The following is a 13,174-nucleotide window of genomic DNA, read 5'->3' as shown; positions in this document are numbered from 1 at the left end:
TTTTATTTTATAGCGATCATACACTTGTATAAACATATTAATGGGTAGAAGATTCAGATTCAGATTCAGATTGACAGTAAACCATGCCAAATATTACACACTGGCCCTTTAATTCAGAACAAATACATTCAGATACATGGTATGAATTCAGTCGTGTTTAAATTTCAGTATTAAAGGTCAAGTGTGTAAAATTTAGGGATGATTTAGTGGGATTTAGTGGTGATTATTGCCACCTACAACTTCTCCTGGTTAGAATTCCTTCAGTGTTCATTGTTCATGGGTTTTTTAACAGGAGCCGAATTACCTGCAGAGGTCTCGTACTCTCCAAAACAAATGGACCAGATGGTTGAAACTGTAAAAACAGGGAATAAAGCAGTTTGATGTTCAAAAAATTTCTGTTTTTCTGACGCTCTCCTCTCAGAGAGGCTTCTAAGTACGATGGTCATCTTGAAAGCGCGAATGGCCCTATCTAAAGCCAGTGTCTGGTATGTCCATTCTGGGCTAGTCTAGGAACATGTTGGTGCAACATAGTGATCTCCATAGACACAGATTCACTCCTTATGTAGATATAAACGGCTCATTCTAAGGTAACGAAAGCACAGCTGGTCCTATTTTCAGATGATGAAACAGTAGAGAAAACATTATATTCTATTCTGTTTCTGCCAATACATCCTTCTGAATCCTTCACACTGGACCTTCAGGGGCTGTTAAATACAACTATTTATGTCTCTCATTTGCTTTCTTATCTGAGTTTGTTGTTTATCATGAGAAACTGAACAACAAAGAACAAACACTCCTGCTGTTTAAATGACCCCAGACATGACTAATAAAGTTAAAATAAAGTTGACCCAAAGAGAGGTCTTTTTGTCCAATATAGCACCAGTCTCTTTTCTTTTTTGAAGCACTTCTGTTTAATGAAGGGCTCTTGTGTTTGCTGCCTTATTGTTTTGTGTACACTTAGAAAAGAAAATCTGAGATCAGGCTCTTGCACATTTATTCTTCCAGCTTTCAAATTATTGCTTCATCAAACAACTTAAAGTAGAGCAGTCAGCAAAGCACTAAAAATACTTAAAACAACTGTAATCCCCAGTAGCTAATGATATTATTATTCCTTAGGTTGGTTGTAAATTGCACTATCTTCATTTCATTTATTGTCTCTACAAAGTGACAAAGGGCTTATTTTGCCCTGGAGAGGAAGCCAAGCAGTCCCACATGCTTCCACTCAACACTGGTAGTTGATGTATAATTTATGCTCGTAATGAACAGCTTTTAACATATTCTATATCTTAATACAACTTGTTTTTCCCCCATGGTCTTCATCATTAAACTTGCATAGTGATAGCTTTCTAATTGGTGCTGGGAAACTAAGAGACACATAGTGTATGTGTGGCTGCCCCAGTTCCCTTGGCTTCGAGTCCCCGAGCTTGTTAAAGATGTGAGGGGAGGGACTCTGTGTAGCTTACACAGGACCGTTTGAGCCCCTGCTGGAGTTTTCACCCTTGGCATTGCAACAGAAACTTTCTGTCATGAGAGGAGCAGCGAAGTATCGTCAGATAAGGCTGTGACAAACCGAAGGGCGATCAATGCTTTTTTAAGAAGGCGTTCAAAGACCTTGACACTCATGAAAAGCAGGAGCTGCTCTGCATGTTGAATTGACTGGCCCACCATTTCAGGGTATTGATTGAAAGTTGGTAATAATTTAAAGGCATCACCTTGGACTGAGATTGTATGTTCTGGAAATTTACATCTAAATTGCTCCTAGCCTTGTACCTTGTCTCTCTTCATTTTGTTTGCGAGAAGTGGCCATCAGGACACAAAAATCGACTAACTAACCAATAACAGACTGATAGAAAGGTGCTCTCGGGGCCCGATAGCTATTAAGCTCAAGGTAGGTGAAGTGAAACAAGCTCTGAACAAAACTGCACAGGGATGACAAGGAATATAAAAAAGAGGGGGGGCGGGGGGGTGGCAGGAGAGAACGAGAGCTGAGCCTAAAGCAAAGAGGAGAAGCAGGAAGCTTATTCCCAAGTGATCTGTCAGTCAGAAAGAAGGCTTTATTTAGACGGTGTGATTTTATTATTTGTGAAACTCTACGGGGAATCATTTTCCTGTCGAATCCCTCACTTCTTCCTCACCACAGTGGAACTTCTGTAATGAAACGCATTTATCATCTGCAAAATGACAAACGTGCAGATGAAACTGTCCGTTTCTCCGGAGATAATTGCTAAATCCCCGTCTCTTTCCTGCACCGGCCCGCGCTCACCTCACCTATGGTGCTATTGACAGCTTAATAATTTTGCCCCTGCAAGTCTGAAATTAGCTTGATCTTATCTGTCAGGAGCCCTTTGTCGGTATTGATTTAAGATATTAAGCCTGTCAGTATGCATACAAAAGGTGCTGTGTGACAGTTTTATTGCCTGTTTCACTCATTAGACTCCACACCTTAAACCCTGATGGGTGTCAGGAGTGAGCGAGGAGTTTAGCTGTTCTCTATTTGACTCCCCAGTACTTATTAATTATCGAGACTGTCATTCTGTTGCATCTCCTGCTAGTTTAACTTCCCTCCATGCCTGCTGTTTTCATTGTTACACTGTGAGCTCTGTTTCTGAGGATCTATTGTTTGAAGATCTCAAAGAGACAAAGCCTCAAACCAATAGAGAGATTCACTTTTCATATTAAGATAAACCCCACGTCTCTGACAAAAGCCTTTCCTCTGTCTTTTGACACGCTTGTTATCAAGACTTTCCTGATATATATATATATACATTCACAATCCGAGCCCTCCCGTCCAAATTAATCTCCCCGCTTCCGTCTCTTTATCCTCTGCATCCCGACCAGCAGCAGCTGAAGCTGGCAGACTCTCCTGACATTTGTTTACCACGCCATCAATCAGGCCCTTGTCACTGATGCCTCGCAGGCAGCAGATCCTGCAGACAACTCCTAGACGACGCTGCTTGGCACGTTACGACTGCAGCCTCCGCTGAAGCTTTCAGCGGCCACATGGGACGGAGACAGAGAGGGGAAGCACTAAGGAGAGGGAGCTCCTCTTTGTATTTAAACATCACATGGTTGTGGCCTATTTATGTCTGTGTGATGTCTGTGTGTGCATCCTTTTAGAGGAGCGATTTGGGAAAAAGATGGAAATTTATAGCTTCTGTATAGAAAGTGCGTATTCCCCTGGACCTTTCTTTTTCAATAGAGGTGTTCTGACACAGAACTGTGATAACTGCAACATAAATCTGTAGTTCCTCCTTCTGTAAAGGCATCATTAAAGCTGTGGTTGGTAACTTTTAGAAACAACAGCTTGTCATATTTGCTGAAACTATAGTCTGAAGAAAAAAATCATATTCCTCTACCTACTTTATTTCCTTGAAGCACTTCTACTGGCCTTACTGCATTTGGAAGAAAACAAACAGTCAGAGCCGAGGAGACGCTAAAGCAGCTGTCAGTCATGTTAATCAGGGTTGGAAATTAACATTCTTGTCCACCTGACACTGTAGCTGGTGGATTCCAAAGTCTACCAGCCACTCAACAGATTACCATTGTTTTCTTGGCTGGTGAGTTAACAAAATCTAGCAGGCACTTGTGTATTTTATGGTGCTAATTTCCAACCCTGATGTTAATAGCTGCTCTTGAACTGCAGTCAAACTGTCAAACACATGGATGTATAAAGAAAACTGGATACAGTGTTGGAGGCAGGGCTCTGTTCATTCCTGTGAAAGTTGCTCAGTGGGGCATGAAGCCAGAAACATTCAGTTGCCGCATTTAAAATAACTCGGATGATGCTCCTGGGTCATTGGGCCCTTAGAGCAAGCATACTAGAGACTTCCGTCTGCCCAGCTGGCTACTTCTGGTCTTCTAGACTTTTCAGATCTTATCGGACCTAATGGATCAAATCCTGATAGTGATTTCACAGTGGTTGTGAAGCTAAAAAAAAATAATCTACTGATTTACAGCAGTCTCTCTCGCCATTTTTGGAAGTCTTTTTGGGCCCAATGGCATCATGTGACAGACTTGAAAGTTGTAGTTCCACTGTTTGGCCACCATAAAAATTGGCTTCAGAGCCCAGCACACTTCCTGGGGGCCTGGTCAAAATTGCAGCACTGATCAAATATGAATCAAGATTTTGTTAGTGCATTGCTTATTTCTCTCTTCAGATGTTTTCAGAAACATATTTTACTGTACTGTTTGCAGTGTTGAGTTCTAGGTTCATCGGTTTCCAGCATCGCGGTCACAAACTTTCTCATTTTACAGCTAAACTGTACACTAAAGTATGTTTCTGAGAGCATTTGAGGAAAGTCATAGACAATGCAGTGACAGAATCTTGATTCATGTTTGATTCATATTTTGACCGAAGTTCACAAGCAGTAATTAACATGATTGATAGCTGCGTTAGAGACTCCTCAGCCTCGTTTGGTTGTTTTTTAGTGCGCAGCAGCAGATTAAATAACCTTAAAATTTTTCAATGAATCTCATGGTATTGGATCAGTGCATTTACTTGCGTACCTGCCAGTCTTTCTCTCAGAATATAATGACAGTTTCAGGAGATATGACACAATTATTTTAATATAAAAGACCAACTGTAGCTTTAAAAACCTAATTAATTAGAATTACAGTATTTTTTTCAAACTTAGATTTTGTACTTCTTGTAGCATTGCTATGACACTGTGATAGTAGAGGCATGTCCTCGTAATAAAACAAGAAAGAATGGCTCTTTGTAAAAGATGTCCTCCAGTGCATCATCACACAAAACTGCAGTTCATTCACCAGCACTTTTGCAGCAGCTGAGCCACCTCCTCTATCCTTGATCAGACTCAATTCTAACCGCGTAGTCTTTATCTGCCTCCTCTCTGGGATTTTTTTCAAATTGAATTAATTTCTTCAGGGCGTTTGTTCTTTGATCCGGTTGTGTACAGGCTACATCGGAGCAATTAAACATCCTTGTCACCTTTGCCTTCACTGGCTTACATCTGCACCTTTCAAAAGAGCTCTGGGAATCCAATTATTTCTCATCTGTGTAAACAACCTGTAATGTCAGTGGCCAGGTGCAAAAATGTTGTTTCATCACCTTCGATCTTACTCGTGGCTGTTTTTTTAATGTCATGTATATAGTGAACGCATGCTGAAACCTGGGTTTGTTTGTCTGCACGCTGAACTGCTTGGGGCTCTCATCTTTGTGCCAAAAAAATACTTTTTTTTGATCCTCAGTGAGAAAAGTGTAGCCTGGAGTGGTGGGAAACTTTCTGTTGACCAAATTGATCTCTGAGGAGAACACAGTCATGGTGTATTGCTTCAACGTGCATCAAAATGACTGTTTTTTTTTCAGCAGCAATTTATTTTTGACTTCAGCCCTGCTAAATAACACTGCCTCTACATAATGATCACACGCTCATTAAGGCTGCGGAATCTGCTGTAGATAGTGTTTCCTGTGTTTAGCATGCAGAGGATGCAGCTGAATCTTTTTTTGTGTGTGTGTGAAGGAAGGGGCTTCTGGTTTTTGGAAAATTAAACAAAAGTGGCTTTGCAGCTCCCTCCCTCTGCTCATCCAGACTCCTGTCCTGTCTCTGCTGATTTCCTGCCAGGTGCGGATCTCCAGGTTTGCCAAACCAAAGGCCCGACCTGCTGTTCCAAGAAAATGGAGGAGCGGTATCAGGTAGCTGCACGCAGCAACATGGAGTCTGGTCTGCAGGTTGTCAGTGCTCACCTCAAACGTCTTATCATCCAGAACGCCGCCATATTCCAAGGTAAGCAGTGAGCACAGTTTGTCTCAAACAGACAAAATGTTTTTGCATAGTGAAAAAAAGTACCGCCATGATTACAATTTCAAACAGTTAATTGACGTCCTCAAATCGACAGTCAGTATCCGCTTTCTTGGCTACACATCCCTGTTCACGTCAGCAGCTCACTCCTCCAGACGGTGAGTCACGTATAAATAAAGCAAAAGCATAATGCACGCAGACAGGGATGAGACGCTCAGCTGCTGTTCAACTAAATGTTAGAATGGCAGAGACGTGTGGTTAAAGTGACTTTAGATGTAGTGTGGTTGTCGGTGCCAGACATGTTGTTCCAGAAAGTGACAGCCTCCTGAGATTTGGCGCACTGCAGTCAGTGATGACTGTTATTCACAGAGTGGAAAACGCCAGTCAGCAGTGGTCCTGGGAAGCACTCAGATGAGAGAGGTCAGAGTAGACTGACTGGTGTGACTGGTTCTAGCTAACAGATGTATGCAGAATAACAGCTCAGTGCAACAGTGCTATGAAAAATACACGAATCGTCAAAGCTGGAGACACCGAGGTTTGACTGCTGTCAGCTGAGAACATGAGGATGAAGGTACAGGAGGCAGGTGACTGCTGAAAGTGAATGACTGAGCAGTGGAATGACACCTGGGCTAACAATGCTGGAAGCAGATATATTATAAAAGTCAGCAGGAGCTGTGTGACAACATTAAATCAGCATTTCCTTGCTGAATTGTCGCTTTAAAGAATGGAGACTGCTCTGAGCTACCTTGCCTCTTTTCTCTCTTTTTCCATATTCTTGGATGAACCCAAGTTTCTCAAAGTTCCCTTCAAAGTTCTCAAGTGTTTGAGAAAACCTTGACTCAAGCAGCAACAAAGGCCTTTCTTTAACCCCTGATTATTCAAATAAAGCAATAATTCAATGTCTTGGGAACTGTGTTGTTTTCTTAAAGTGAGATGAGGAGGTTGGTGTGACGGTCCAGCCTATAATTTAAATATGAAGCTAGAGCCAACAGCAGACTAGGTTCGCTAAGCAAACACCACCTCTAAAGATACCTTTAGAATCTTTAGCATAGATGTATAATAATAACTAGATACTGGACTCTAAGATGGTGCTATTCAGTCCAGTGGAGTTGCTTGCCTGGTGCATAAATGGTTTCTAGCTTCTGATATGTTGCCCACTGAATATATGCAGTAGTATCTCTCCCGCTGGGCCCGCTGATGAGTTACTGCCTGGCTCCTAGACATAGACTTACATTATGATGACAGATTTTTAAATCACGTTTCTCAGTTTGAGAGAAGTTTTACAAATAGAGGAGTTATAATTGACCTTGTTTGCAGTTGGAGGTGTCTTGTCAGCAACAGATGTGTCTTATGATGGTGGTCTACGGGGAAATACCTTTTGGGTCGCAGGGGATTTTTTTGCTGCAATACCTCAAGTAGCCACTTGGAAAAATTGGATGCTAGGCTGAGTGGGGTATTGGGGGTCCTTGTCTTAAGAGATGCTGATACATAAACCTTGTTGCCTTTGGAGAGAGCCAGGCTAGCTGTTTCCAGTCTTTTAGCTAAGCTGGATCAATCTTTTCATGTAGCTCTCTGCAAGAAAGTGGATAAACTTCTTTCTCAAAATGTCAAACTATTCCTTTAAAACACATATTTGACTGTTTACAGCCACAAAGTGACAGTGCATGGACAAAAATAGCCTTTTTGCTAGCCCTGACACATGCTCCTTTTGCACTGGTAGAGTATTGTCCACAAGAGTTAAAAAGCCTTTGTTTTCATGACTACTTTGTTTTCTACATGATTGAAGGCACATAGCCATATTAAAAAAGGCTTTCAAATAATAACACTATGAAAAGTTCAATTCTCACGCAACAGAACACACCTTTGTTCAGTTCAGTTCACTCAGGTGTTTTGCTGCAACACCCTCACAGGGTCTGGTGACAGCTAGCTTATGGTGGCTAATGTTAGCTGTACTGCTAACATTACTGAGTCAGTTCATTAAGTTTTTCTGCTCTTCCTTACTTACTATGGGTTTTTTGTTTTGTTTTGTTTTTTTTTGTTTTGTTTTGGGGGGTTTTAAAGCATTTGCCATCATGTTGCCATTTCTACTTTACAGCAAATGTTACACTGGCTCATTTTCAACAAAAACTTTTTGAAGTGACGGTTGTAAACTTTAAAAACTGGTTTCAAGAAACTCCTGGACAACAAAGGAGTAAACAACTCTTCCACAGTGCAGCCATATTAGCAACAGATGTTTTGAAATATCCCTTTCACTGTTAATGTTGAGCTTTTGTTATCACGCTACACAGGCCTTCGCAATCCAGCGCAGCAGCTCTGTGTACTGTCTCGGGGTTTCCACTTGAAGTGGGATGTGCAGACTCACTGGGCCAACTTTTTTGAGAGTGCACACTCATGGGTTGTGAAATGCAGCACCATCCTGACATGCCAATTAAAACTTGAGGTTTAATGGGGACCGTGGGGTTTGCTTGACTTGGTTGTTACGCACTAACTATGTTAGAGACTGCCGCTGTGGTTTGGCTGCACTTTCCTAGAAGGGGTTCAATGCTAATTGCTTTAGCATAAGGCTTCAGAGAACTCCCCAAACAGCTCCCGGACTGAAATCCTTTTAACATCCTGGTCTTATCTGTTTCCCTCTGCTTCATGTTCATCCTCTTTCTCTTCTTCTCTTTTCTTCTCTCTCTCTCTGACCCTGTCATTCTCTCTCTCCATCTCTGTCTCGCTCAATCTACTTGACTTTTCTTTCTCCCTCCGACTGTCTGTTCCTCTCCCGTTCAGGCTACTATTGGGAATTGAGTGCATGCCTTGTTTGCAATCTTCTTTGCTGCTCTCTGTCTCTTTTCTTCAGCGCTCACTCCTGCCAGAGATCAAAGGGCTTCCCCTCTCCACTCCTCTATCTCCCATCTCTCTGAGTGCTCTGTCTATCCCTGCATCCCTCTCTTCTTCCAGCTCCACCTGCCCTGCTCCGCTTTCCCAAGCCTCCAGACTACACCAGAGGTTTTCACCCTTTTGAAGTCAACTTCTCCAAACAATAGGAAAAGTAATGGCTCTGTGTATCTTTGGCTTTTAAGCAGTAAGATGGCAGGCTGCTTTAACATAAGGCTTCTCCAAGATCAATACCAGGAAATAGGTAGGGCATTAGGAATTTCTAATGATGCGTGGCTCTTGCGCTGAATGTCTCATGTGCCATTTGCCAATCTAATGAGCCTGAGCTGATCTCTTTATAGTAAACCAGGGAGATACTACGTAATGGATAAACCGCAGCATCCACTCTGATATGTGACAGAATCTTGGATTCCATTTTGATTCACATTAGCGAGATCATAACATCATCTTCCCCTGCGCGCCGTGATTGCCTCGCACTCAATGGCCCTGATGTTGTCAATTTAGTTCAAAATGAGAATCTGTAAACCTGTGCAGGATGCTCATCTTTAAATCTAATCTTTTCAAATGAGAAGCTGGTCCTGTGCATGCTGAGAATTTAATTTAGAAAATAAATTATGAAGTCCAATATTTCTGAAGAGTGTATTAATATGTGATGCTGCACGTCACTGAGCAGCCTGGAGCTGACTTGATACATGAAATTTATTGCAGGGTTTTAGTAAGCGCTGAGAGAAGACAGTGGAAAGGATGACATAAGAGTACTTAAAGAGGCACTGCGCTGATTTTACTCACCAAGATCAGTTTACTTATCACTGGGAGTGCTACCATTCACTTGAGAAAAGGTATGAATTATGAATTAAAGTGGAAAACTAACTACATTACTAATTATGGAACACTCTGGAGGTATTAAATCTCCACAGTGTTGAAAAATTGTGAAAAATGCTCATCACAAAGGTCAGAATTTACTATAAGCTTGCAACCTCACATTGTATACCTACCTCTCAGAAATCACATTTATGTACTATTAACTTGTTTGGGCACAATGACGTAGAGAGAAATGTAATTTCCGCCTGGCTTATATTCACTTACAATTTTTCCAGAGGAGTAAGTGCTACATTTACTACAGACCGCAATTTATGGGGAGGTGGTTGAGGTGGATGGTGTGTGTACAAAGCACAGGGCTTTGACACCAGAAACCAAGACCACCATCTCTTTCTAACCTTAACCAAGCGCTGTGAGTGCCTAAGGGAAATGAGGGGATGTTGGATTGCAAGATTAGATGTTGTAGAAAAAGGAATGAACATTGTCAGTGAACATTTTTGCAAAATATGTTCAGTATCAACATTTTACAACTTAGTTGATACTTTCAGCAAAGCATTTCCTCATTATGTTGTTAAAAAATGTTTTTGCTGTGGCAAATTAGAATTGAATAAACATAATTTTTAGGAGTTGGGATTACAAATTTACTGTTTTGCCCATATATTAGTCCAGAAAGTTTTAATTTAAAATTATACAAAATGTTTTTTCTTCCCAAAAAAAGCTTATTACTTTTCTACTGTAGAACTAATTAATTTATTTACTAATTGTTTGAGCAATACAGTACTTAAAGGAATACTGCACTTTGTGTTTCATGTCTCCAAGTTGAATGAAGAATCAAAAATAGTGTAATTAGGTTCATTTTGTCTAGTCAAAATAGATTAAGTGTAGAAAGTGTCTTTTTACCAGACAATGAGTTTTTAAGGAGATGTAGTTGACATGTTTAGACTGTCACTTCAGTCTTCTTCAGAAGCGTCATCTGACGTGCGTCATGACGTGTCTTTATCAGCTGGTAGTATCCCAGAGGCGTGACCAGCCTGGCGATCCGACAGATTTGCCAGGCTGGTCATGCCCCCCACCGCCCGGTGTTCTTTGGAGGAGAGAGTCCCAGGTGTGCGACAGCATGAAAGCCCCCTCATCCCGGTTGATGCAAAAGTCATCGGATCGGAAAGCAGCAAGTTCAAACGTTGGATCAAGGAGGCCATAGAGATCAGGAGGCAGGCCAGGGACACCATCAACCGAGATGAGGGGGCTTTCATGCTGTCGCACACCTGGGACTCTCTCCTCCAAAGAACACCGGGCAGCGGGGGGCGTGACCAGCCTGGCAAATCTGTCGGATTGCCAGGCTGGTCACGCCTCCGGGATACTACCAGCTGATAAAGACACGTCATGACGCATCTCAGATGACGCTTCTGAAGAAGACTGAAGTGAAAGTCTAAACATGTCAAGGTAAACTACATCTCCTTAAAAACTCATTGTCTGGTAAAAAGACACTTTCTACACTTAAGAATCAAAAAATTCAGAAAAGTCCTGATGAACTGAAGTCATAAGGTCCACGTTTAACAACAGCAAAACTATATCAAAACATATTTTTATAAACTCTCACACAACTCGTGCAGTAAAATCCAAGTCTCATTTATCCAGCCATATACTCAGAACTCCCCAAACAGGCAGCCCTTTCTGACGGGGAACTGAACTGAAAGTAAAACTTATCTATGCTCTCTTCAAAGCCAGACTTTATTGACTAAACAGTAATGCCTCGTTTCCAGCAAACACTTTCGGTATGGTACCTTTTGAACCAAGAGTAACCCTTATGACATGGTACCTAGACCCTAGGTCCACTAAAAGTTTCTTTATGCTTCTGCGTACACTTGACGCAATGTGCACGCAGTTGCTCCGCAATTGCTGCGTGCCTATAATAGTTCTGCGTCCTGTTGGTCTATGTCGCTATGCAATTCCCCACCAAAGCTCTTGGGGGCGCGATGTTCTTTTATATACCTACCTAGACTCTATGACGTCTATGGTCGTTGCTTGTTCATTGTTTGTTTATCTTCCGGCTTTGCTCTAGTCACAGTGAAGATGGCGACTGAGGGAGAAAGACTGTTGCTGGAGCTCGAAATGATTGACATTGAACAACAAATGCTCTTATTACATTATTACATCCATCTTTTAATCATAACTCAAAACACACCTGATCACAATGGAGACTTTTGAAAATGGCGGTGTTGTGGTACTGCAGCTGGAAGTGAAACCTTGCGTAATGCTGGAAATTATGTAGTTTGCAGGACCAATCATAGCTCTTGCAGTCTGCGTTGGGTCTGCGTTGGGTCGTTTCCACCGCAAACAGTACCCTTAAATGTGGGCTGGACTGTTGTCACTCACTGCTTTTTCCAGCCCTCACTATATTTCCTCATCATTTGTGACATAGATGGAACGTCTGCACCTTGTTTATCGTCCACAGAATGAGGTTGCACGCCGACATTTTCAGGACAGAATAGAACAGGTTGCGGTGAGAGTCTCTATGTGTGAGGATTACAATGTATGCATATATATTCACATAATCTGAAACTAATGTATATATTCTAAATGCTTGATGATCCAGTCATTGCTAAAAGTAAAAAACTAAAGTGAAAATTGTCATATTGAAATTTAAGGTGTGCTGATGGATTCATGTTGTCAACTCATGCATTGAGAAACAATACAGGTTCCACCTTAAAAGTTGCTGAGCAAAGTGACCTTCCATTTATTGACCAATCAACAGACTGCAGTGTTCACAGCTCCACCTTTTAGTACCAGATCTGTGTGCTAGGTACCTCAACAGAAGAGGTACCAAATATGGTAATAGGAACGGTTCCATTGGTACCAACCACAACTTTTCACAGTGGAAATAGAAAATGTGTACTGAACTAAACTGTACCGTACTGCTCAGTGGAAACGAGGCTCACGTTTACCTCCCTGAACACGAGCTCACGTGTTCAGGGAGGTAAACGTGCTCGATCAGTTAGTTTTTGTGTCATTGTTTGACTTTGGTGAATTTTAACAAACCCTTTAAAAAAACAAACTCGCACAATAACATAACATAACTAACTACTGATTGAGACAGCGGTCGACCAGCAGCACCTGTGTTCAACAATGTAAAATTACTGTTTCAGTTAATGAAGTCTGGCTCCGAGGAGAGAAAAGATATGTTTCACTCTCTGTTCAGTTCCCCGTCAGATCGGTCTGTCTGTTTGGTAAATACTGAGCCTACACCTAGATAAATAAGAGCTGGATTATACTGCATGAGATGTGTGAGAGTTTGTGAACAGATGTTTTGATATAGCTATGCTGTTGTTAAATGTGCTCGCCTATGATTTAAATCCATCATGAATTTTCTCAGTTTGTGGAAGCATGCCAGAAAAACAGTTTAGTTATTCTTTTAAATGGACTGTTTACAGAGTTTCTACCTCCAACACCAATTAGAAAGATGCAATGAAGTGATGTGGGAAGTCATTGTATGTGTGTGTGTGGAGGTCTGAGGTAAACTCACCCAACTCTACTTCAAGCCCAAAACAATGTCTTTATGCTGTGGCTCAGCTGACTTAAGCACAGATCTATGTTTGTGGTGTGATTATCCTGCACATCTCATATCATCCCCTCTCCCTCACCCATCTCCTCTGTCTGTATCCTCTGTATAACTGCCCGGCCAAGCAGAAACTAATCCAAAACCAGCATCTTCT

The 13,174-nt window shown here is 41.6% G+C and overlaps 1 protein-coding gene across 1 annotated transcript in view; it reads left to right on the top strand.

Moving 5' to 3' along the window:
* The window catches only part of gpc3 (glypican 3), a 147,976-nt gene that overhangs the window by 8,388 nt on the left and 126,414 nt on the right, over positions 1-13,174 (top strand). The window contains exon 2 of the mRNA XM_050043077.1: positions 5,583-5,744. Coding sequence (XP_049899034.1) covers positions 5,583-5,744 — 162 coding nt within the window. The remainder of the gene's footprint in view (positions 1-5,582; positions 5,745-13,174) is intronic.

This window comes from Epinephelus moara, chromosome 4 (genome assembly GCF_006386435.1).
Source record: "Epinephelus moara isolate mb chromosome 4, YSFRI_EMoa_1.0, whole genome shotgun sequence".
NCBI classification, from domain to species: Eukaryota; Metazoa; Chordata; class Actinopteri; order Perciformes; family Serranidae; genus Epinephelus; species Epinephelus moara.
The sequence above is the reverse complement of the archived record's forward strand: the minus strand, read 5'-3'. Positions and strand labels throughout refer to the sequence as shown.